The 26,212-nt window shown below is 44.1% G+C and overlaps 1 protein-coding gene across 7 annotated transcripts in view; it reads right to left on the bottom strand.

The window, feature by feature from the left end:
- LOC138945627 (filamin-A-like) overlaps positions 1–26,212 on the bottom strand; it is an 89,404-nt gene that overhangs the window by 57,951 nt on the left and 5,241 nt on the right. For all 7 annotated transcript variants that reach the window (XM_070317097.1, XM_070317094.1, XM_070317093.1 and 4 more), the window contains 4 exons: positions 23,129–23,318; positions 22,301–22,366; positions 18,076–18,289; positions 8,913–9,021 (listed from right to left, as the gene is read on the bottom strand). In XM_070317097.1, coding sequence (XP_070173198.1) covers positions 8,913–9,021; positions 18,076–18,289; positions 22,301–22,366; positions 23,129–23,318 — 579 coding nt within the window. The remainder of the gene's footprint in view (positions 1–8,912; positions 9,022–18,075; positions 18,290–22,300; positions 22,367–23,128; positions 23,319–26,212) is intronic.

The raw sequence follows: 26,212 nt of genomic DNA, 5'->3' as shown, positions 1-26,212 counted from the left end.
AATGACCAAAGTCATTAATTAATTTTTAAGCCACCAAGCTGAAATGCAATACCGAACCCCGGGCTTCGTCGAAGAGTACTTGACGAAAATTTCAACCAATTTGGTTGAAAAATGAGGGCGTGACAGTGCCGCCTCAACTTTCACGAAAAGCCGGATATGACGTCATCAAAGACATTTATCAAAAAAATGAAAAAAACGTTCGGGGATTTCATACCCAGGAACTCTCATGTCAAATTTCATAAAGATCGGTCCAGTAGTTTAGTCTGAATCGCTCTACACACACACACAGACAGACGCACATACACCATACCCTCGTTTCGATTCCCCCTCGATGTTAAAATATTTAGTCAAAACTTGACTAAATATAAAAAGAAAGAGAGATATGAGAGGGAGAGGGAGACATACGCACACAGACACAGGCATACACAAACACATACACAGATCGAGACACACACAGAGACAGAGAAAAAAGTGCAGCGTAATATCTCCGACTCAACCAAAACGTTTACTCAGTCAAACATCACACTACACATCGACACATTCAAGACATTTCAATACAAGAAGCACACTACATATACATACATCCCACGAATCATAAGGGGGCATACTTCTCGCATTCACCCTACTCCAAAGGCACATACTTAGTACACAAATAGTGTTGACTTGAATTCATTTTTTATTCAATTATGCAGCTGAACGGGATTGGAAGGCGGACAGACAAGTTTTAGACCCAGCAGTACGCCTGGCCCGGTCGTCGTTCAGTGAATGGTTTTTCGATAAAAGGAATGCAGTCACACAATGTCAGTCAAAAGACTTCATTGAGTTCATGGTGTATAAATGGCTTCATATTGTAATACTTTTGTTGTACATATTTAGTTTTGGTGTTTCTCTTTTTAGAGTCGTCCAAAATTGAGAACCTAACGAAAAAAAGAGAAATAAGAGGGAAAGAAAAAAAGCATGAACGAAAGAAACAAAGAAAGGTGGGAAAGGAAGAAATGAAGAAACTCAAACAACAACAACAAGTTACCACACAATGCACTCAATACATCTAGTGGTGGCCCTTTGTGTTTACAACCAGACTGAATTTTATCGGAATGGACCAACACATCGACTGTGTTTGTGCGTGTGCGCACGCACGCGCCTGTGACCTTGTGTGCGTGCGTGCGTGTCTGTCTATCTCTTCCTTCAGCTTGTCCTTCTTTGTCTTACACGGAGCACTAAAATAGTGAAACTTGAAAAGTGAACAACTAATCATTATTTGCTCTGTATAATAGCTGCATAAGAACGTCTTCGAAACGCTTGAAGCTGTAGGGGGTTGGGGGGAGGGGGGGGGGCATCCTTTTAAAGAACACTCCTTCGTACACAACTTGAAAGAATTGTGAGCGCTTCTTCGCGCCCAAAATATCCCCTAATGTTTACTTATGTAAAAATACCTGAACAGTTGTACTGTTTTACTATTTAAACTATTTTGCGCATTGCGACGTAGGACTACACACGTGAACGCGCACAGGGCTTTTAATGGTTCACGTCAAGAACTATTGGCAGCATAATATCATAACCGTATAAGCTAACACTAGTTGTTTCGCACACACTTTGACAGCGTAACGTGAGGAATATAAAGATATTAGGACTTCAGTTTGGAAACGTTAGCATAACGGGACAGGTAAACGGCACAATAATGGCCTTTCTCTACTGCACTATACTTTAACTTATAACTTCCGAAAGGAACAGGAAGTTTATTTTGTACTCGTGTCACTGCGCGCAGCGTGTTCCAAACAAACCAGTTATTTGTTTTTACGGTTAACGTTTAATCCAGGCAGCAATCTTATAATTGTTGGTGCAACTGATCAGGCCAAAAAAAAAATAGGTCTGTTTACGGTAACATAGGCCAATAAAATAGGGTCGGTAGGTCGGGATTTTTTTTTTTTTTTTTTTTTCCCAAAAAACCATATTTTTACGTTATTTTGCCAAAAAAACAAGATTTTTTTTTTTTTTTTCCAAATGCCAAAAAAAAGTCTAGGGTCGCGCGAAAAAACTAGGGTCGGTCGGGTTACCGTAAACAGACCTATTTTTTTTTTTTGCCTCAGGGACATAAGAGCACAGATGACGCAAATATATTCTTGCCGCCAGGCTGCGCTTCTTGGCTACTTTTTGTTTCCAACAGCTGAAAGAAGCAGCGCACCGAAGCTCATTCTCTCACTTTCATTTAATTAATTACCATACGTGTGGTACACTATAGAGTTAGTTATTTACTTCAAAATATAAAATGCTGCTCTCCATACGCTAAACAGCGAGTGCCAGTGACAGACATCCACGGGAATTACATGTGTATTGCTGGAGTCTCATCTAGGCATGTTCTCCTGTGTGTCTTCCACTTCATCATCTGCCTTGTGGTCATGTGCCAAATCCTTCTGGGCTTACATGCAACCTGTCTGTCTGTTTGTTGCTCTCTTCGTCTGTCTAACATGCCAACATGACAGAAAGAATGTTGCTTGTGTTTTTTGTCAATGTTTTATTTTTTTACAATAAAAATGGACTGACAAGTGATAAAAATTATTAAGATATGTAAGGTGGATTCTTTACTCCAGGCTCTCGAACTCGAACTCGAACTCGAAAACTTTATTACCGAGGGATGATAGCATTAGGTCCATATGGTCCTTTCTTACAGCTAGTCCCTACTATAATACACACATGAAACAAAGAACAAATATGAAGAATAAAAAAAATTAAAAAAATTAAATAAAACAAAATTATGTAGGGAAAAGTATAACAAAATAAAAATAAAAAATTCAAAAGTGTGCTTGTTAATGGAAGCATACTATACACTTTCTCTTTTACACATCCTCACACACACTCGCACAAATTGTACACCGACTTAGTCTCTGTGTTTGAGTCGCTTGTATTCTTCTCTGTATGTGTGCTCACTTTCTCGTTTTCATGCTTACATTCATGGTAATAAAAAGAGAATCGGCATCAATGGAATGTTGTTTTACCTGCATGATGTTGACCCTAATGTTCTAAATACTGCTGATGATCACATGATACTAATGTTGCAGTGTTTCATTTGTCCTTGTGTTACTTGCACCACCACTGCCAATTCTGTCTGTGAGATAGTAAAGTTGATTTGATTTGATTTGATTTGATTTGGTTTGGTTCGATTTGATTGGTTGATTGATTGATTGATTGATTTATTGATTGATTCATTCATTGATTCATTCATTGATGTTTACATGTACCTTCCTGCTCATGTAAACTATTTTGTGAAACACGATAGATTCAACCAGGCTTTTACATGGGGAAACAGCATCGTTCAACTGGAACAAAAGCCAAAAAATGTACGGCAAGGCTGCTTTCTGAGCAATTTTGTTTGTTTATTTTTTGTTTGTTTGCTGAATTGATGTTGTGAGCGACACTTATGCCACTCATGGATTGTGGGTATGTGTCCAAGGTTTCCTCATGTTATAGCTAGGACAGCTAGTGATGGCTTACAAGAGGGTCAATTCGAGAAGGATTAAGGGATAAATATTACTTTCGGGGCATCAATGCATAAAAAGAAACAAACAAATAAACTGTAAAACTGTAAGCCAATGAAAACGGTTGGAATTGATATGATGTTAACAATCAGCACTAAGTCTTGTATTCTTGTATTCGCCACTGTTTATATCCGATAATAAACACTTGAACTGCATACTTATATTATCGAACGGATGCTCTTTCGTTTCGCACGAGCGCTCTCTCTCTCTCTTTCTCTCTCTCTCTCTCTCTCTCTCTCTCTCTCTCTCTCTCTCTCTCTCCCTCTCTCTCCCTCTCTCTCTCTCCCTCTCTCTCCCTCCTCTCTCTCTCTCTCTCTCTCTCTCTCTCTCCCTCTCTCCCTCTCTCCCTCTCTCTCTCTCTCTCTCTCTCTCCCTCTCTCTCCCTCCTCTCTCTCTCTCTCTCTCGCTCGCTCTCCCTCTCTCCCTCCTCTCTCTCTCTCTCTCTCTCTCTCTCTCTCTCTCTCTCTCTCTCTCTCTCTCTCTCTCTCTCTCTCTCTCTCTCTCTCTCTCTCTCTCTCTCTCTCTCTCTCTCTCTCTCTCTCTCTCTCTCTCTCTCTCTCTCTCTCTCTGTCTGTATGTATGTGTGGCTTTATGTGTCACCAGCTGCACCATTCAGTCCCGCATCGCTGAGTGCCTTCATTGATTTCACAGGATGTTGTTCAGGCCGATCCTGTTCTCTCTGGGCAGGAATTCCAAGTTTAAAAGAGGTTTCGACTGCATAATGTTCACGCTTCACTGCTTTTTTAAACACAGGCAAAGCAATTACTCCAGCTTTACAGTTCAGTTTGGCTGCAAATCCACTAATGCACATTGTACAATCGATCGCTTATTCGGGACTGTGGGCTATCAGAACAACAGTTTTTTTTCTGGGTTTTTTTCTTCTCACAAATACGATCACATTGGGTGTAATTTAATGTCACAAGTTTTAGAATTAGGCTTACGTAGCGGTAATGTTAGTTACATGAACACTTCTTTTTGTTTAGGGGATTCAAGTATAATTCAAACATACATTTGTTAATTGCATTACATGGCAACTGCATGTAATCCAAAGTCTTCTTTTTTTATAGAATGAGACATCTTGAAGTCATAATTAACACTTACAAATTGACACAGAAAAACAGATACAAGGGATGATAATCACCTTTTTGTTTCCAGCTAAGTGTGACGGTCCGGCCTGCCGCAGTTAACCACATCACGTAAAGGTCACATTCCTCGTGTATTGTCCGCTTTTCCACGCTTCAGTGAGCAGGGAATATCACTATAAAGAGGCAGGGGATCTAACCGTGACCCATCAAACCAGCATTCAAAAACACATATTTTCCGCTTCAGTGACCGTAACCGTGTTCGTGGTACGAAGATGGTGTTTCAATGAGCTTGGTTTCAAATCGTTCTGCTATAAGTATAAGTGCTCTTCTGAGAGATTAATCCGCTGCCACTTACTTAGTTGGTATTTTAATTTGTAATATACAGCTAATGGTGCACATTTTCGTAATACCCCCCCCCCCCCCCCCCCCTATTCCTTTCCACCTTCCCTTGTTCGTTGAGGGGGAACACTGGGTAATGCTTTCATTTCTCCAGGACATGTGGTGATTTTTTTCCGTATGGTTAATTGTTTTATGTAGGTTGTACATATAATTGTTCTATTCTGTATATGTTCTTTTGTAAAGGGCCTAGAGCCATAGGTTTGGTACTTAAAAATGTCCAGTTATTATTATTATTATTATTATTATGTCTGTGTATGTATTATATTGAAGTAAATTGTATACCATCATTACCATTGCCCCGGTTCGAAACATTCATGACTTCGTCCACCTAATGGTCTATGTATTGGACAGACATACACACACACTGTGAGAGAAGAAGAAAAGAAGGATTTTGTTGTTGTTGCGAGCAGTGTTGGATTTTATTATGACTATTTTATGCAGATTAGTATAGTTGTCAGTTACAACATCAATTGTGGAAACATCAATTGTGGAAAAGATTCCAACTGTGCACAAGAACACACGGACACTCGGATCCCATGTAAAAGGTTGTGTACGAACTATGAACTATGGGGGTCCTTTACGTCCTCACAGATACTAATATCTATTAGGGACATGAAAATAGGTAATGTGTTAAGGAGCGAGGGAGGGAGGATGTCGGAGCGGGTAAGAGTGGTGATAAAAGTTTATTAAAAGATTTCGGTTCGTTTCTTCGTTTCTGTGTATATTGTCTTCAAAAGCGTTTTTGGGGTAGGGTTTGTTTTTTGTTTAAAAGAAAACGTTTATTTCGAAAAAGAATACTTTTTAAAGAGATAAAAATTTCAGATCCACTTTATAAAACCAAAGGTTAAAACAGATGATCCAGCTTTATACAGAGAGAAAATAAGAACCAGTATATACAGTACGCACGTCTTGTTATATTTACATTTTAAAAGGCTATGCCACAGTAACACAACGAACATTCATACACACAAATATGTATATCTACATTTACTGGCAAGCCAGGCACTCCGCCTACGCCCCGGCCGAATATGCGGTGGTGTGCATTGTTAATCGCTGACACAACAAGGGGGGTACACGTGCAACAGAAACATTAAATACACTGCAGTAAATTCGGATAAAAGAATAAAAAATAAAATTAAAAAATTGAAATTAAGGTTGTTCTCGTACATAAGGTTCAATCAGTTGACTGATATGAACTTACAACTGTGTTAACAATCAGTGTCATCTTCAAGCTCAGTGTAGTTGGCCTATATATCTCAGACCACATGCTCTCTGAACGTTTCAGAGTTGTTATGAAGCTACTGAACCCTTTTCCAGAGACGACACAAACGATCCATGCAATCGAAGATCAAACGTGTGCAACTCAAAGTTCCTTATATCAAAGCATGCAGTTCTTATTACACATTTACCCCCGTGTCTCATTTTCACTCCATATTTGCATTGAGCCTATTGTCTCCCCCTTCACACGCTGCGGGTTCAGATTCAGGTCAGCTGTGTTATTTGCTATTAAGGCTAACTTCTTTGGCCCACGGCCCATCGCATATTGAATTGAATGCATATTTGGGTCAGCGAACCGAAAGGGGGAGGGAAGGGCTAGCAAAAGGGTGTAAAGTAGGTTCTGTCTGTGTATACAGAGTGAATGCAGCATGGGTATACTGAATAAACATCATAAACTAGGCTTAAACCATCGTCTTGGCTGTGAACTTTTTGGTAGATTTGAATCTATTTTTGGAGAGAAAAAATAAGAGGGAAAACGGAAACGAGAATGAGAGAGAGAGAGAGAGAGAGAGACAGAATCGGAGTCGGACATTTTATTTGTTAGGCCTCCGGCCCATAACAAGACTGGTGACACATAATACAAGCGCTTTCTATATACCGAAGCATGCACGATCGCGCAAAGTTCTCGCTACTGGAAGTCCGATAGAGAGTCCACTGCATTTGTCAGAGTCAGGGATACCTTGACTCACACTGCACACCAATACCATTCATCATAACATCATGATTTGATCAGTCCTTCAGTCTTTTGTTTTCTTCCCTGTGGTGACAGATATTGTGTGACGGCCCTTTTCAGCATTAGACATTCCAAGAATGAAAACATCACGGTGTTTGAAACTGTTCATCCTAAGTAAAAGCGGACTACGCGAGACACTATTCTCAGATCTTCTTCCAGTTTTTCTTTGTACAACTCAGAGACAGAGAGAGGTTCCTCCGAAAGCGGCGTATGGCTGCCTTAATGGCGGGGTAAAAAACGGTCATACACGTAAAATTCCACTCGTGCAAAAAACACGAGTGTACGTGGGAGTTTCAGCCCACGAACGCAGAAGAAGAAGAAGAAGAGAGAGAGAGACAAACAGACAGACAGACAGACAGACAGACAGAAAGACAGACGAACGGACACACGGACGGACGCCGGGACGGACAGACAGATGGACAGAGACAGACAGAGACAGAGAGAGAGGGAGCGGAGAGGGGGGTGGAGGGGGTCGGTCGGGATACTTACAAGCTCAGGTATAAAGTGCAGAACCGGCAGCACTAATCAATAATCTTACGCGGGAAGGCAAATATAATCCTTTATAACCAACAGAACATTGCGCCAAAATGAAACACCGCACACACAAAATAGGCCCTGAAGTGAGAGCAGAACACACAGAAGAATTCGAAAGTAAACACAGACTTTACACACTGCACATTGACAAACACATATATTAGAATTGTGTAAATGCGAGAGCAGCAAGCACCTGCAACCGTGTGCACAAACGAAACACACATGTGCATTTTGATTCTTACACACAGTCGTGACAGAACGGTGATGCTCGAGTTGAACGCCTGTGGAGAGAGAGAGAGAGAGAGAGAGAGAGAGAGAGAGAGAGAGAGAGAGAGAGAGAGAGAGAGAGAGAGAGGGAGGGAGAGAGGGGGAAGGGAGGGAGAGAGAGAGAGAGAGAAAGGAGAGAGAGGGAGAGAAAGAGGGAGAGAGGGAGGGAGAGAGAGAGGGGGGTGGGTGAGAGAGAGAGAGGGAGAGAGAGAGAGGGAGAGAGAGAGTGAGAGAGAGAGAGAGAGAAAGAGAGAGAGAGAGAGAGAGAGAGATGGAAAGAGAGAATGAGAGAGATAGAGAGACAGAAGGTCAGAGACAGACAGGCAGACAGACGGACGGACGGACGGATGGATGGACGGACGGATGCACGGACACACAGACACACAGACAAACTGTAAGACAAACAGACGGATACACAGACAGATAGCCAGACAGACAGACGGACGCACGAATACACAGACCCACGAACATACAGACAGACAGACAGACGAACAGACAGGCAGACGAGCGCACATGCAGAAGGACGGCCCCTGAGAGAGACTCAAACTAAACAGTCAACTGCTTAGATTAAGATTTACAGGCGCCCGGAAAATGATGGAGAAAGATGCATTTTCGCGCACAGATGATATGTGGGAACAACAATTTCTAACACAGAACAACTTGACACGTTAAAAAGCAACAAGATTGAAAACTATTTCCATCTTGGCATGACAAGAGGACAGCAACGCTTGAAGCAAGTTCACAGCCGACGAAGCAATAACATGGGACCCCGAATGGAAACCGGTTTTGCCTGAACGTGGAAAGCAGCAAACTACTACGGGATAGCTCCATATTCAGCAACACATGCACACACGCACACACCTTCTTTTTTCGTCCTATACATGGCAAGTATAAGCCCGCCTGCGAACTAACTATAGCCGCGCAATGATAATAACAACACCACGATATCTGCGACAGAAACATCAATGAAAACTGACAGAGACAGAACATAGCTTGGAGCACAAAGCACAAGAAAGAGCCGAAAAAGAAAAGCCAATTAGCCTAATGAAGCAGTAGGTTAATAAAGGGGTATCCAGCACTTACCCTGTTGCAGTAACTCCTTAGCAGAACACTCCGCGTGCGGCCACTCGGGTACATGGCCCCCTGATGACGTCACCAAATCCGCCAGAGCCTTCCCATCATTCCAGTCTGTCTGTTACAGCAAACCGGCACACATTTTTTCAATGGCAGCTTTTTGGAATGAACACACACAAAAAGGAAGAAAGGGTTGTGGGTGGATATGAATGACGGAAACGATCGCTGCTTTGCAACGTGAACACTTCCTATTTTGTAACCCTTTCTTCCTCCTTTGCGTAAACGGTGATCTCTTTGCAGGTGACACAAATTCGACGATGTTTTTTTTGTTTTTTTGCTCAAGTGAGAGAAAAAAACCTGGTATGTTAATCCCCGAAAGGATATTTGTCAGTGCTCCTGCGTCAGTCAAAAAGTATTGCTAAATGTGTCTTCTTTCTGCTCCTGGACTGCTGTGACTGTTTCCAACCCGACCAGCAAAATAAGTGAGATCGTGCCGTGATGAAATCTACTATTATGACATTGACAATTACCTAGATGGTGATGAAAATAACGATGATATCGACGAAAATGCACGTTTTAGGTAAATGCCTCTGATAGTTACATTATGCTGGTGATGACAACGGCAACGACGACGATGGCAACACAGATGGCCATACAAATACCAGTAATAAGGATACTAGTGATTCGGATGACGACCACGACGACGACAACAATAATAATAATAACAATGATCGCAAGCGTAACATGGGTACATCAAATTGTCTCACACATACACGTCCTATTTCCGAACACGGTTCCCTGAGCACTCCTTCCTTGCGCTGTTTGCGGTCATAATATAGTAACGTGCTGCCTGCATGCACGGGTTCGAAACGGAAGACATGTCTGATCCCAAAAACGGCGGCCTCAGGCGTTGTCTATTTGTTTTGTCATGTTGAGTCTTTTATGGGTTAATTGGTACGGGTCAGATGTGTGCGTGTACATGTCGTTCGTTTAAAGCTTGTTTCGGTGTCAGTGGTGTAGCTATATTGTTTATGGATGATGTATCGAATAACTTTTTGATTTGTTGGGAGTGGGGGAGAGTCTGGTGGCGGGGGAAGGGGTTGGACGCTAACAGAGCGAGCGCGCATGTGCAGTTAACCGTGACGCGTGTATTCATGCACTGTCTTTAATTCATTGATTTGTGCGACAAGATAGAACAATGGTGGGTAGCGGTGGTGATGCGTGCGTGTGTTCATACGTGTGAGTGTGCATGCTTGCACGGTATGCGTAGGTGCGTGCGTGCGTACGTAAGCGTGCGTGTAGTTTTGGTACTTAATATTTCTTCTTCTTGTTGTTGTTGCAGGGTGTCCGCAATCCTTCATCCAATATTCAGCATCCACTTTATCCATATTAAAATAAACATCACCGAACTGCACAATTTGTCACGACTTCCTGAATACACAACAGAACCAGCTGAACTTCACTCAAATTAACACTACAATTCAGTCAGATTACACTTACACCTAAAGCTACAATGTGACTGGCTCTGGAAGAAGCTGGTTTTGATTGTTTGTTTGTTTGTTTGTTTGTTTGCTTAACGCCCAGCCGACCACGAAGGGCCATATCAGGGCGGTGCTGCTTTGACATATAACGTGCGCCACACACAAGACAGAAGTCGCAGCACAGGCTTCATGTCTCACCCAGTCACATTATTCTGACACCGGACCAACCAGTTCTAGCACTAACCCCATAATGCCAGACGCCAGGCGGAGCAGCCACTAGATTGCCAATTTTAAAGTCTTAGGTATGACCCGGCCGGGGTTCGAACCCACGACCTCCCGATCACGGGGCGGACGCCTTACCACTAGGCCAACCGTGCCGGTTTTTGATTGTTAATGTTGACACTGTATGGATGCTCTGCATGCAACATCATACCGTACTATACATGTTGACAGAAAAAACACTGTTTTAGTTACGCCCTTTGTGTGATATAAAGTACAACACAACAACAACATCATACCGTACTATACATGTTGACAGAAAAAACACTGTTTTAGTTACGCCCTTTGTGTGATATAAAGTACAACACAACAACAACAACAACAACAACAACAGTTACCGTAACAGTAACAGTAACAGTAACAGTAACAGTAACTACTACTACTACTACTACTACTACTACTACTACTACTACTACTACAACAACAGGAGTAACAGTAACAGTAACTACTACTACTACTACTACTACTACTACTACAACAACAGTAACAGTAACAGTAACTACTACTACTACTACAACAACACCAACAACAACAACAACAACACCACCACCAACAATAACAACAAAGATTCCTCGCCGCTGACTCGGAAAGCGTACACAAAAATCAACGCCTGAGAGAATCGGGTGGCTACCCGAAAGAAATACACATTTTTTTCTGCCAGACTGATCGACCAGCACTTGAGCCATAACGGTAAGCGCTGATCGATTAGCTGGTGACAATGGCATTAGGGAACTGTGTTCTTTGTTCCCTGGCTAGGCACCGCCTTGTTCGCTCTAATCGTTACACTTTGAGGCTGTCGTCTGACTACAGTGCTTTCTCGCGAAAAGTGCCGTCTGTTTTCGGCAGACTTACAAAACTGCAGCAGTCTATCGCTCACATTGCTGTCTGTCTTATGCAGATTTATAAAACTGCAGCAGTCTGTCCCACATGTAGTCGTCTTCGGTAGACTTACTTAACTGCAGCAGTCTCTCGCTCACATTGCCGTCTGTTTTCAGCAGACTTAAATACATCAGCAGTCTCTCGCTCACATTGCCGTCTGTTTTCAGCAGACTTAAATACATCAGCAGTCTCTCGCTCACATTGCCGTCTGTTTTCAGCAGACTTAAATACATCAGCAGTGCGCCTTGAGTCGCCTTGTGGTGAGATATGTGCGCGTTATAAATTCTCGTATTATTATTATCATTATTATTATTTATTATTTTTGTGGCAAACTGTAGCTTGAAAATAAGCACTATCAGAGGGTAATTTAGCTACCTCTAGTTAGCTTTCTGTACCAAGAAACTGTGGCGACAGGGCTGGTGTTTGGTAGCGCAAAGGGCGTGGGGGGGGGGGGTGTATGAAAACTATCATGTTGTTTATCTAAAAAAAACAAGACAGCGAAGAAACAACACAAAACAAACAAAAATCACACAAAAAGAAAGGAAATAAACCACAAGACAGCTCATTGCCATACATGTACTACTTTTACGAAGGGTCAAAACAATAGCGGAAGAGAAATCGTTGACGATAAAGAAATGGACAGTATTATAAACACAGACCCTGTGGGGTCATGAAGATTTTGCGTCTCGCTGAGCAGCACCTGTGGAACATGGAATACCCTTGCATACGTATATATCGAGAGAGAGAGAGAGAGAGAGAGAGAGAGAGAGAGAGAGAGAGAGAGAGAGAGAGAGAGAGAGAGAGAAAGCACATAATCACATTCTACACTTACTTGGACAGGTACAGGTACCACACAGGGACAATTTTTCCGGTATGAAAACTTGATGTAATTAGCGTATGATTAACGTTACGTTTGGTCAAGATTAACATGTGTGGCAGCTCGGTTGTTACACACACACACACACACACACACACACACACACACACACACACACACTACACACCGTGGCACACACTACACACACACACACACACACACGCACGAACGCACGCACGCACATACACACACACACACACCCACACACACACAAACCCACACACCCACCCAGTCACACACACACACATACTCACACACACACACACATACTCACACACACACACACACACACACACGCGCACACGCGCGCACACACACACACACACACCACAGGTGTCCGTCAAGCGCAAAATTCAACCAGGCCATGTGCCAAGCGGTCCTTGTGCGTGTGTGTGTGTGTGTGCGTGTGTGTGTGTGTGTGTCTGTGTGTTTGTGTGTACGTGCGTGCATGCGTGCGTGCGTACGCGCGGTTATTCTGCCTACTCCCTATACCTGCATGAATAAAATCAAAGGGGAACTACAGCCAAGTTTTGTCTTATCACGCAGGCCGCAACAACTCCCTAAAGCCATTTCCTCCACACTCACTCACCCCCCCCCCCCTTCCCACCCTATCTCATAAAAAAGTATACCAGTTTCAACCGGCGAAAGGGCACTGCGAACAAGTTCGTTTTATCCGTGTCACAGCCACCCCCAAAACGCTTCCCCAACTCCCCACCCCCCCACCCCACCCCCACCCCACCCCACTTTCTCCCACCGGCCAACACCTAAAATCATATCAATTCAACAACAAATTCTTGTCTATAATTATGTGTAGGAGGGATTACGACCACTGTTTTTTTAAATCGCCCATGCCGCAACACACACACACACACACACACACACACACACACACACACACACACACACACACACACATACACATACACATACACACACACACACACCTCTCTTCATATATATATTATTTTCTTCATCTTTTTTTCTGGCGCAATCGGGTTTGAACTGCCTTCACTCACACACGAAAGCGACAACGTTTACCATGAGCGCATGTAAGGGAAAAAAGGCCTTTATGTATGTGTGTACATTACCTATAGCTAAGCCTATTTAGAAGATTTTATTCTTGTATATTATATTCGGTGCAGAGAGGGGGCAGACGAAAAGTTGTTTGACGGGTTAAAAGTTTGATGCAATGTGGGTGTGGGAAGACCAAGCATGCAATCTAAACACAGGCGACTGAAGGAATCATGAATGTCAGTATCAAATATTTAGCCCCCCCCCCCCCCCCCCCCAAACACAATCAAAAACGCTAATACTTGTTCAACCATGAGCGACACAATAGGCTTAACATGGGTTTAATGGATAATCAACCACAGGAGCTCGAATAAAGAATTTTTTTTAATTAAAAAAAACTGTTGGCAGTTTCGAACACAATCGTGTCGTGGGAGATGTGTTTAGGCGCCTATGTGCTGTTTTGTTTTCTCTCTCTCTCTTTGAGAATCTTAAAATCTAAAATCTTGTTCAGATGCGCGCTTCCAATTAACACAAGAAGAACCGATTATGAATCACACCTGTTGGGTCTTGCTCTTTAATTATTTATCATCGTTTCGAACGCATGCAGATTTCAATAAGACAGTGGTCCACTGATTTTCCGGTGGTTAGAGATATAAATATACAACGGGGAAAAAAACGTGAAAGAAAATTGGCAGCGTATGCACTCATGTGTGTGTCATGACAAGAAGAAGGTGGAAGGTGGCTGAGTGGATGCAACAAAAGATAGAACACAGCATAAATTATCTTCTGTGTAATTGGCAGCTAACATGGAGGCAGAAGGAATGAGGGTGGAGTGGGAGGGGGGAGAGGGTGTGGAGGAATGGTATGTGTGTGGGTGGGTGTAATTTAGTGAACGTAGTTCACAATGTGTCAATGAAAAGGTGCGGGCACATGTGTCAGTGTTACGTGTAAATATGTGCCGGTGTGTGTGTGTGTGTGTGTGTGTATGTGTGTGTGTGTGTGTGTGTGTGTCAGTGTGTGTGTGTGTGTGTGTGTGTGTGTGTATGTGTGTGTGTGTGTGTCAGTGTGTGTGTGTGTGTGTGTGTGTGTGTGTGTGTGTGTGTGTGTGTGTGTGTGTGTGTGTGTGTGTGTGTGTTCTAGTATGTGCGTGCGTACGTACGTGATTGCGTCCGTGCGTCCGTGCGTGCTTGTGTGTGTTCATGCATTTGTTCCGGTGTGTGAATAATTTCATTTTTTTCATTTTCATTTTCATTACTTTATTGTCCCATCGCTGGGAAATTCGGGTCGCTTCCTCCCAGCATGAATAATGCATGCAACTGAGGCATACATGTGTGTGTCTTAGACTTAGAAGATCTGAACCAGTGCGCACTTTCAATAACTGAGCATCCAAATACAGGCATGTGTGCGTGAGTCAAAGACACCGTCACAGCGGGAAGAATAAACAGTATCATCACACACAGACGGGCGCAGTGGCGTGGTGGTAAGACATCGGCCTCCTAATCGGGAGGTCGTGAGTTCGAATTCCGGTCGCTGCCGCCTGGTGGGTTAAGAGTGGAGATTTTTCCGATCTCCCAGGTCAACTTATGTGCAGACCTGCTAGTGACTTAACCCCTTTCGTGTGTACACGCAAACACAAGACCAAGTGCGCACGGAAAAGATCCTGTAATCCATGTCAGAGTTCGGTGGGTTATAGAAACACAAAAATACCCAACATGTCTCCCCCGAAATCGGCGTATGGCTGCCTGAATGGCAGGGTAAAAACGGTCAGACACGTAAAATTCCACTCGTGCTAAAAACATGAGTGAACGTGGGAGTCTTAGCCCATGAACGAAGAAGAAGAAGTATCATCACAAAATAGACCAACACCATGTCGCAAGCCCGCCTCCCAGACGATATGTCTTTGTGCCATGTACAGCAGCAATGTGCGAAAAATCTTACAGTATACTCCCCACTGTATTCAGTCCTTTGACAAGAAAAACTAGTTTTCTAACCAAAAAAAATCCCTTTTGCTGACAAATACAACATTCAGAGTGACGGCCTTTTGTTGCTGAAAATCAGCAAGCGATGAAAGTCAACATAAATGTTAGTACACTACAAACACTTGAACATCCCTCTGGTACTGTGAAGAAAGGTTATATTTTATTTACCTAAGGTTGACATTGTAAAAAAAATATTTAAAAAAAGGCCTGCTAGATGTCTTGAGATCTATCATGCGAGCATCAGTAGCTGTCTATATGTAGGCATTTGCTTGTTAACTATACAGCTGGCTGCAAGCGTTTCCGCTGTTGTTGACACTCTCAACACTTCACTGTTTCACACCTGAATGCGGGAGGGAGCTTATAAGAAGTGACACATTTCTGAATGAGACACAGTGACTGAGCATACAAGAGAGAGGCAGTTCTGTGTGAATAATGTTATCGTCTGACTACCCACATTGCTGCCTGTTTAAATGTGTCTGTCTGTCTGTCTGTCTGTCTGTCTGTCTGTCTGTCTGTCTGTCTGTCTGTCTGTCTGTCTGTCTGTCTGTCTGCGAGTATGTCGATCTGTCCGTGTTTGTGTCTTTGTCTTTCTATGCGTCCGCCTGCGTGCTCGTTTGTCTGTCTGTGTTTGTCATTAAAGGTACGAGTGTGCATACGTCCGTCTGAAAGATCTTCCGAGGGTTAATTGGGTAGTTAAACAGGCACATAACATGAACAAAAGATCAGTCTGATATAAAGAAGACGACAGACATAAAGATTGATAGAAAGATAAAGACACAGAGAGACTGACGGAAAGAGAGTAAAAGCGACACACACACACACACACACACACACACACACACACACACACACACACACGCATACGACATGCATACAGATGCATACACACACACACACACACACACACACACACACATGTACACACATGCATACACATGCATACACACACATACACACACAGACACACAAACACACAAACACACACACACACACACACACACACACCACACACATACACACATGCACACACATGCATACACATGCATACACACACAGACACACACACACACAGACACACACAACTGTGTTAAAGCGACACACAGAGGCACAGCTAAAGACACAAGTATAAACAGACAGAAACACACACACACAAACGTAAACACACACACACACACATACGCACACACACACACACACACACACACACACACACACACACGCACACACACACACACAAACACACACACATACACACACACACAACAGCCAAGCAAAAAGAGTTCATAATGATGTAAAATTCCACTCGTGCAAAAACACGAGTGTACGTGGGAGCTTCAGCCCACGAACGCAGAAGAAGACTGAGAAGAAGAAGATGTAAAACTGCGAGGGGACAATGTGACTTGATATACTATATTATCAATCAATCAATGAGTCTTATATCGCGCATATTCCGTGGGTACAGTTCTAGGCGCTCTGCAGTGATGCCGTGTGAGATGAAATTTTATACGGCCAGTAGATTGCAGCCATTTTGGCGCATATTTACCTTTCACGGCCTATTATTCCAAGTCACACGGGTATAGGTAGACAATTATTAACTGTGCCTAAGCAATTTTGCCAGGAAAGACCCTTTTGTCAATCGTGGGATCTTTAACGTGCACACCCAATGTAGTGTACACGGGGGGAGGTTCGGACACCGAAGAGAGTCTGCACACAAAGTTGACTCTGTGAAATAAATTTCCGCCGAACCTGGGATCGAACTCACGCTGACAGCGGCCAACTGAATACAAATCCAGCGCGCTACCAACTGAGCTATATCCCCGCACTCATTCTACGGACTGTTTAACTTCTTCTTCTTTTTTAATCATGCAAGCAGTAGCTTACGATGCAAAAACTGAATTTGTTATTACGGAGATTTAAGAAACGAAACGTTGGGACGTTTCGTTTTGAAGTTGTGGTAAACGTCATTATTTCGGGGGTCTCTCGCTGGAAAGGTGAAGGTCAACTGAAACGGAACGTGGAACGTCAAAACGCAGTCACGTTTTCCACCCCCAAAAAACGAACAATATTTCGTCAACTTTTGTGAGTATTTTTGCACACTAACAGTTTTATTTGTTGGCCATTTTATGCATTGCTAGATTCATCAACCCTTTCACAGTCTTTCAGCGCTGAGAATGTGTTCATTGGAGGTAGACAACTGTTGTGAACTGAAATATTTTGAAGGGTGCTGATCTTGGTACATTTATCCAACTTCATGGTGAGAAAGCAAATGGCGAAGCAGAAGTAGGTCATCGCATCGAATTTTTATTCTGGCTTCGTATGTGATCAGGTGCATGAATTGAAAAATGTGAAGCTCTTGTGCGTGCAATGCGAGTATGTCAATCCTTTATTGACTCGTGGAGTTGAAATTATGCCATGCCCAGTCAGCGGATCATATCCTGCCATGCCCGGCCTTTCATTCCGAAACGAAACGTGAATACATCTAAATCTTGTCTGCGGCCTATGCCGTCTCGTTACACGTTCCGTTTCGCGGGGTGACTCATTCACCAAACGAAACGAGCTGCAAAACGAAACGTGCTGTTTCTTAAATCTCGCTATTGCTGCTACCGGATCTTTCCATCGCCGACTTGAAACGTTGAGGTGCAGAAATAGTAAGAACGGCAACTCACCGTGAAATTGGAGATCTCCGTGTCTTTTAGTCTTTCCTGGATTCTGTCCCTTGTGGCGTTATACCCGGGACCTCCAACTCGTGTGAAATACGAGAGGTACAAGAGGGCGGATTTTTCGTCCAATAGAGGGCTGCACAAATCCTCCGGTCGTAATACTAAGGGGACGTCGAAGTGATCTCTGGCAAGCTCCATTGCTTTTCTACAGTTGTTTAACCTGAAAGAAAGAAGGAAATCCTTGTAAAGGTCGAGATGGCTGAAAACGTGAATTGCGAGTAGCAGCACCCAGTACGTGCCATTGCTTCTATATATGTATACGACTAGTGTCTGTCTGTCTGTCTGTCTGTCTGTCTGTCTGTCTGTTCGCGATGCATGGCCAAAGTTCTCGGTGGATCTTTTTCAAATTTGGACACCGTATTCAGCTACACCCCGGACACAACCTCATCGATGAGATATTTCAACACGTGCTCTCAGCGCGCAGCGCTGTGCGCGCTGAACCGATTTTTTTTTGGGGGGGGTTTTGTTTGTTTGTCGGGATCCACTACCAGTAACTCTTCCTTATCTTCTCCAGTGTTTTCAGCCGCGATTATCTCCCTTCCTCCGTGTGGCGTCAATCCATATTCCTGTAACTACGTTACTATTTTTAGAAGGTCACTGCACGTTACTATTTTTAGAAGTCTCCAGTGTTTTGCGCGTTTATCTCCTTTCCTTCGTGCGCCGGCGAAGCCGGCGTACACCCGGCAGAGCCGGGTCCCAGGCGCAGCCTGGTATTCGGCTCTACTTCTTCCCGGCGAAGCGGGTAATCATCTAGTAATTAATAAATTCGTGTGTGAAGGAGCATGTAAACCCCCGCAGATCAGACCAGGTTTGTGAATAGACTAAGGGTATCTTTCCACTTAGAAACTTACTGAAAATCAACAGCCCGGCAGAGGAAGTTTTTTTAAGGTTACAAAAATCATGTAATTTGTGACCCTCCACCAGGAAATGAGTCGCATGTCACCTCGCGCGGTTCTGCGCTAGGCTTGATATAATTCCGGAGAGTGTCTGGTAACAGTGTGAGGGTCACCTTAGTCACAGGCTTATAACCCAAACAGTTTTCGCTCTTTTCTAAAACGGTTTTCACCACTGGATAACAAACTTTTTAGGAAAATGTAAAAATATGAAAATCATGCAAAGGTGACATGCGACTCATTCCGTGGTGGAGGGTCACATTTGTTTCTCCTCGCGCCCCCTAATTGGCGTAGAGGCGCGTCCCCCGGGTGGTGGATGGGGGAGCCTTCTCTACTAATTTCTGAGAGAAGGTCGCATCACTCTCGATGCCGTGAACCTAATTAGGATCTTTTTCTTGTTTCTTCTCTATTTCTGCCTCCCCAAAGTCCTTTTACTTTCCTTTTCTCACCCATAAAATTCTTCACTTATTACCCTTGTTAAGTGGTTCTTGTATAGAATATAGTCAATGTTTGTAAAGATTTTAGTCAAGCAGTATGTAAGAAATGTTTAGTCCTTTGTACTGGAAACTTGCATTCTGATTTCTCCCAGTAAGGTCATATATTGTACTACGTTGCAAGCCCCTGGAGCAATTTTTTTATTAGTGCTTTTGTGAACAAGAAACACTTAACAAGTGGCTCTATCCCATCTCCCCCCTTTCCCCTATCCCATCTCCCCCCTTTCCCTCGTCGCGATATAACCTTCGTCGTTGAAAACGACGTTAAACACCAAATAAAGAAAGAAAGAACATTTGTTTCTTAACTGAAACGTATTTCAATCAGCACAATTGAGTTAGTAAAAGAAAAAGTTTCATTCTGCTCAGGAAGCATAGATCTGTTCGGCTTCACATGATAGTGTGCACGGGATGTTAGGTACCTGACACCACGGCTTCACATGATAGTGTGCACGGGATGTTAGGTACTTGACACCACGGCTTCACATGATAGTGTGCACGGGATGTTAGGTACTTGACACCACGGCTTCACATGATAGTGTGCACGGGATGTTAGGTACTTGACACCACGGCTTCACATGATAGTGTGCACGGGATGTTAGGTACTTGACACCACGGCTTCACATGATAGTGTGCACGGGATGTTAGGTACTTGACACCACGGCTTCACATGATAGTGTGCACGGGATGTTAGGTACTTGACACCACGGCTTCACATGATAGTGTGCACGGGATGTTAGGTACTTGACACCACGGCTTCACATGATAGTGTGCACGGGATGTTAGGTACTTGACACCACGGCTTCACATGATAGTGTGCACGGGATGTTAGGTACTTGACACCACGGCTTCACATGATAGTGTGCACGGGATGTTAGGTACTTGACACCACGGCTTCACATGATAGTGTGCACGGGATGTTAGGTACTTGACACCACGGCTTCACATGATAGTGTGCACGGGATGTTAGGTACTTGACACCACGGCTTCACATGATAGTGTGCACGGGATGTTAGGTACTTGACACCACGGCTTCACATGATAGTGTGCACGGGATGTTAGGTACTTGACACCACGGCTTCACATGATAGTGTGCACGGGATGTTAGGTACTTGACACCACGGCTTCACATGATAGTGTGCACGGGATGTTAGGTACTTGACACCACGGCTTCACATGATAGTGTGCACGGGATGTTAGGTACTTGACACCACGGCTTCACATGATAGTGTGCACGGGATGTTAGGTACTTGACACCACGGCTTCACATGATAGTGTGCACGGGATGTTAGGTACTTGACACCACGGCTTCACATGATAGTGTGCACGGGATGTTCGGTACTTGACACCAGGGCTTCACATGATAGTGTGCACGGGATGTTCGGTACTTGACACCACGGCTTCACATGATAGTGTGCACGGGATGTTAGGTACTTGACACCACGGCTTCACATGATAGTGTGCACGGGATGTTCGGTACTTGACACCACGGCTTCACATGATAGTGTGCACGGGATGTTAGGTACTTGACACCACGGCTTCACATGATAGTGTGCACGGGATGTTAGGTACTTGACACCACGGCTTCACATGATAGTGTGCACGGGATGTTCGGTACTTGACACCACGGCTTCACATGATAGTGTGCACGGGATGTTAGGTACTTGACACCACGGCTTCACATGATAGTGTGCACGGGATGTTAGGTACTTGACACTACGGCTTCACATGATAGTGTGCACGGGATGTTAGGTACTTGACACCACGGCTTCACATGATAGTGTGCACGGGATGTTAGGGACTTGACACCACGGCTTCACATGATAGTGTGCACGGGATGTTAGGTACTTGACACCACGGCTTCACATGACAGTGTGCACGGGATGGTAGGTACTTGACACCACGACTACACATCAGTGAGAGAATGTGGGGAACATTCTGAAGTGCGCGAAATTAAAATTCATTTCGGGATAATTAGTGTCTAATTAAAATTACTATCAAAAAAAAATTTATATATAAAAAGAATACATTTCCGTTGGTTTGTGATTCTAGCCTCACCAGCTAACTGAATAACTTTTACATTTTAGACTGATTTCAAGTCATCAACAGATGTATTCCAACTTGAGGTTATGTTTTCGCCAGTACACGGCTGGCTACCGAGATGGTTAGGGTTAGGGTTAGTTAGGGTTAGGGTTAGTTAGGGTTAACTGCAAACCAACAGACGAACAGAACAACCAGCAAACAAGCCAACGAATGACAAAACGGAATACATGTACCAGCCCACCGACGGGCCTACCAGCCACACTTTCCCGGATAAAATATCATTATTGATTTACACACACACACACACACTGAATGAAAGAGTGTGACATGAAGTTCTTGTACATCATTGCAAAGAGTGTGAATGACGTTTTAGTTTAGATGTCAAGCGCTTGGAGCAAGCCTTTTTAACGAAAGTTTTTGATTTAGCGCTATATAAATGTTCTTATTATTATTATTATTACTCTCCAAAATAGCTCGTTACTTGTATTCCAAAAAAAGAAAGATTGCAAAAATAATTCCTACAATAATCACAATAACCAATCTTTCGCAATTCTCCAATATCACCAACGAACGAAGGAAGCAAAAACAAACTAGCGTCTAACCAACCGACCCGGAACAAAATATGTATGAATTCAGTTAACATCCGGTACTGATTTTCTCTCTGAAAATAGCTCGTAATTTGTAGCCAATGAAAAGCTGCAAAAATAATCAAAGAGAAAAAAATGAGAGGAAAATCAATCTTACTTGTCCTCATTGTCGAGTTGACGCCAGTCGGGTGCGACTCCCGGCTTGCAGAATTCCAGAAGTGCACTGAAACACGCAATATGGTCATTGGAAGTTCATGGTGATACCCAATTAACACAGCGGGGTACGGCCTATCGTGATAATGATAAATGTGATGATTGATTACAGGAAGGAAGACGAGGGAGGATGAGGAGAAGGAAGGAGGAAGAGGCAACAGAAGAGGAACATATGGAGGATAAATAATATGAATGAATAAATGTGAATAGTAATGGTACGGCGGATGAAGAGGATACCTGTTATACTGTATGTGATAATGGTGGCTGTAAAGCTGTTCTTTACAACTCAGATTGATACTAAGGAATTAGAAAAAAATAACTCGCGTAATGTATGGTTCGTACGCAGTTCGGGGGAGAGAGAGAGAGAGAGAGAGAGAGAGAGAGAGAGAGAGAGAGAGAGAGAGAGAGAGAGAGAGAGAGAGAGAGAGGGAGACAGAGACAGAAACGGAGACAGACAGACAGACATACAGATCGAGAGAGACCGAGGGAGACCGAGACGGACAGACCGACCAATAAACAGACAGACTCTCTCCCTCCCTGTCCCACACAAACACACACGCAGAGATATGCACACGCGTCCACACACACACACACACACACACACACACACACACACACACACACACGCACGCACGCACGCACACACACACACATACACATACACACCCACGCACGCACGCACACACACACACACACACATACACACACATACACACACACACACACACACACACACACACACACACACACACACACACATTTCCGTACTCACTGTAGCAAGACTCCGTCGTTCCAGTCGGTGGTGAGGTTGTTGATGGTGCAGTCTGGCAGGACTGACCGTAACCATGCCAACATCCAGCGTCTGTGTTGGGCCGCCCCTAGTCCCCCCTGGTACTTGAGCACTAAGAGCCAGATCAGGGCCAGGATCAGCTTCATGTTGCCTTCTGTGATGTCGGAACTGTCTGCACAGGTAAAATACACAAGTAGATCTATGGCGACCATTGCAATGATAATGTGTATATAAATTCAATTTATGTGTGTGTATTTGTTGTATCATATTCCTCAGGCTAGTCCTTAATAGGATTAGCCTTGTGTGTCCGTAGGACTTTTCATAGTCATTGCAAGTATTTGAGCACTAACAGCCAATCAGGGTCAGGAACTGCTTCCCCTCTCTGTGATGTCGGAAAAATACACAGGTAGATGACGACAATAACAATGATACTGTGCATACACATTCAACGTATAGTATGTGTTTGTACTTGAGCACCAACAGTCAGATCAGGGCCAGGATCAACTTCATGTTGACACAGGTAGATGACGGCAATAACAATGATACTGTGCATACAAATTCAACGTATAGTATGTGTTTGTACTTGAGCACCAACAGTCAGATCAGGGCCAGGATCAACTTCATGTTGACACAGGTAGATGACGGCAATAACAATGATACTGTGCATACAAATTCAACGTATAGTATGTGTTTGTACTTGAGCACCAACAGTCAGATCAGGGCCAGGATCAACTTCATGTTGACACAGGTAGATGACGACAATAACAATGATACTGTGCATATATATTCAATTTAAGTGTATGTGTCGGGGTGGGGGTGGGGAGGTACTCAAGCTCTAACAGCCAGATCAGGGCCAGAATCAGCTTCATGTTTCTCTCGATGGTGTCGGAGCTGTCTGTACAGATGAAACATAAAGGTAGATGCAGGGTTCCCCATAGATATATTCCCTGCGTCGTATACGCACTAGAAGACGATATCACGTAGTAGAAATTCATGGAGGGGGTCCTGGGACGCACTAAACCTACAAAGAGCGGGTCCCGGGACGCACTAAACCTACAAAGAGCGGGTCCCGGGACGCACTAAACCTACAAAGAGCGGGTCCCGGGACGCACTAAACCTACAAAGAGCGGGTCCCGGGACGCACTAAACCTACAAAGAGCGGGTCCCGGGACGCACTAAACCTACAAAGAGCGGGTCCCGGGACGCACTAAACCTACAAAGAGCGGGTCCCGGAACGCACTAAACCTACAAAGAGCGGGTCCCGGGACGCACTAAACCTACAAAGAGCGGGTCCTGGGACGCACTAAACCTACAAAGAGCGGGTCCCGGGACGCACTCAATTTCCTCTGTCGTGCGTCCCGTATACTCTTTTCAGACTTTAGTCGTCAGCACAGTCAAAGTGCAAACACAAATTATCCCATTTTTCACGCGGGAACAAAGTGTTCGTGTGTGTTGCATTTGACTTGGAATAGTTGAAGTGTCCTCCTTGAATTATCTGGTAATTAAAAAAAACCTAGTTCATATCATATTATTCGCGATCACAATGCGTTGTATGTAAATAGGGGGTTTGGGGACCCGGGACTCTTGGGACCCTCTAAAACTCTGCTAAGGGGGTCCATGGACCCTCTAAAACTCTGCTAAGGGGGTCCATGGACCCTCTAAAACTCTGCTAAGGGGGTCCATGGACCCTCTAAAACTCTGCTAAAGGGGGTCCATGGCCCCTCTAAAACTCTGCTAAGGGGGTCCATGGACCCTCTAAAACTCTGCTAAGGGGGTCCATGGACCCTCTAAAACTCTGCTAAGGGGGTCCATGGACCCTCTAAAACTCTGCTAAGGGGGTCCATGGACCCTCTAAAACTCTGCTAAGGGGGTCCATGGACCCTCTAAAACTCTGCTAAGGGGGTCCATGGACCCTCTAAAACTCTGCTAAGGGGGTCCATGGACCCTCTAAAACTCTGCTAAGGGGGTCCATGGACCCTCTAAAACTCTGCTAAGGGGGTCCATGGACCCTCTAAACATTAAAAGTGGGGGTCCTGGGACCCTCTAGGACGAGCGTTCGTGGGGAGCCCTGGTAGATGCATGATGATGACAATAAAATGATAATGTGCCGATACAGTCAATGCAAGTGTTTGTGTCGGGGTGGGGGTTAGGGTAGTTATTGAGCTCTAACGGCCAGATCATGGCCAGGATCAACTTCATGTTGCCCGCTGTGATTGTCGGAACTATCTAGTCTGCACAGGTGAAAAATATTAAAGTAATTGGGGACAATAGCAATAGCAATGTGAATATAAATTCAACGTATGTGTGTTTGTGTAAACTTGAGCACTAACAGCCAGGATCAGCTTTCCCTCTCTTTGACGTCGGAGTTATCTGCACAGGTACATTTTATATGTAGATGCTATTGAAAATAGCAATGGCAATGTGTTAATAAATTCAATGTATGTGTGTGATGAAGGAACTATCTGCACAGGTAAATCAAGCAGGTAAATGACGACAAGAGCAATGGCAAAGCGTATAGAAATTCAATGTATGTGTATGTGTCAGGGAAGAGATGGGTGGTACTTGAGCAATAACAGCCAGATAAAACACTAAAGTATACTGAACGGCAAAAGTTAGGGACCGCCCTTGAAAAAACAAGGCCGTCCTGACCTGGGCCTCTCCAGAACGCTGTTGGTGGCCTGGAACTTCTGATGCAGCCTGACCACGACAGAATGGGACACTCCAAGTCGTCTGCCCACTTCTCGCTTGCTTACGCCGTCTTGCAGCCATGCGATGGCCCGAGCTTTGTTGAAGGTGGTCACCTTTCGTCTGGGAGGCATAGTGAGAAGATGGTGGCTAGCGGAAAATCGCGGGGCTATAAAGCCTAACTGGTGACAACAGTTCACTCTCAACACATCCCTCCTAATTTTTCATCTTTCCCGCCCAGGCTTGCCCACGTGCCAGCGTAAAAATGGTCCACTTTTTGCAGTTTGGCAGTTTCTGTCTCGTGCCCTAACCAGGCCTCCGTGGATCCCGAGCAAGTTTCCTGCTAACACAGCATTGCTCACCCACTGGTGTGTACGGCCT

Source organism: Littorina saxatilis, linkage group LG13 (assembly GCF_037325665.1).
Source record: "Littorina saxatilis isolate snail1 linkage group LG13, US_GU_Lsax_2.0, whole genome shotgun sequence".
Lineage (NCBI taxonomy): Eukaryota > Metazoa > Mollusca > Gastropoda > Littorinimorpha > Littorinidae > Littorina > Littorina saxatilis.
This window is presented reverse-complemented; position numbering and strand designations above follow the sequence as displayed.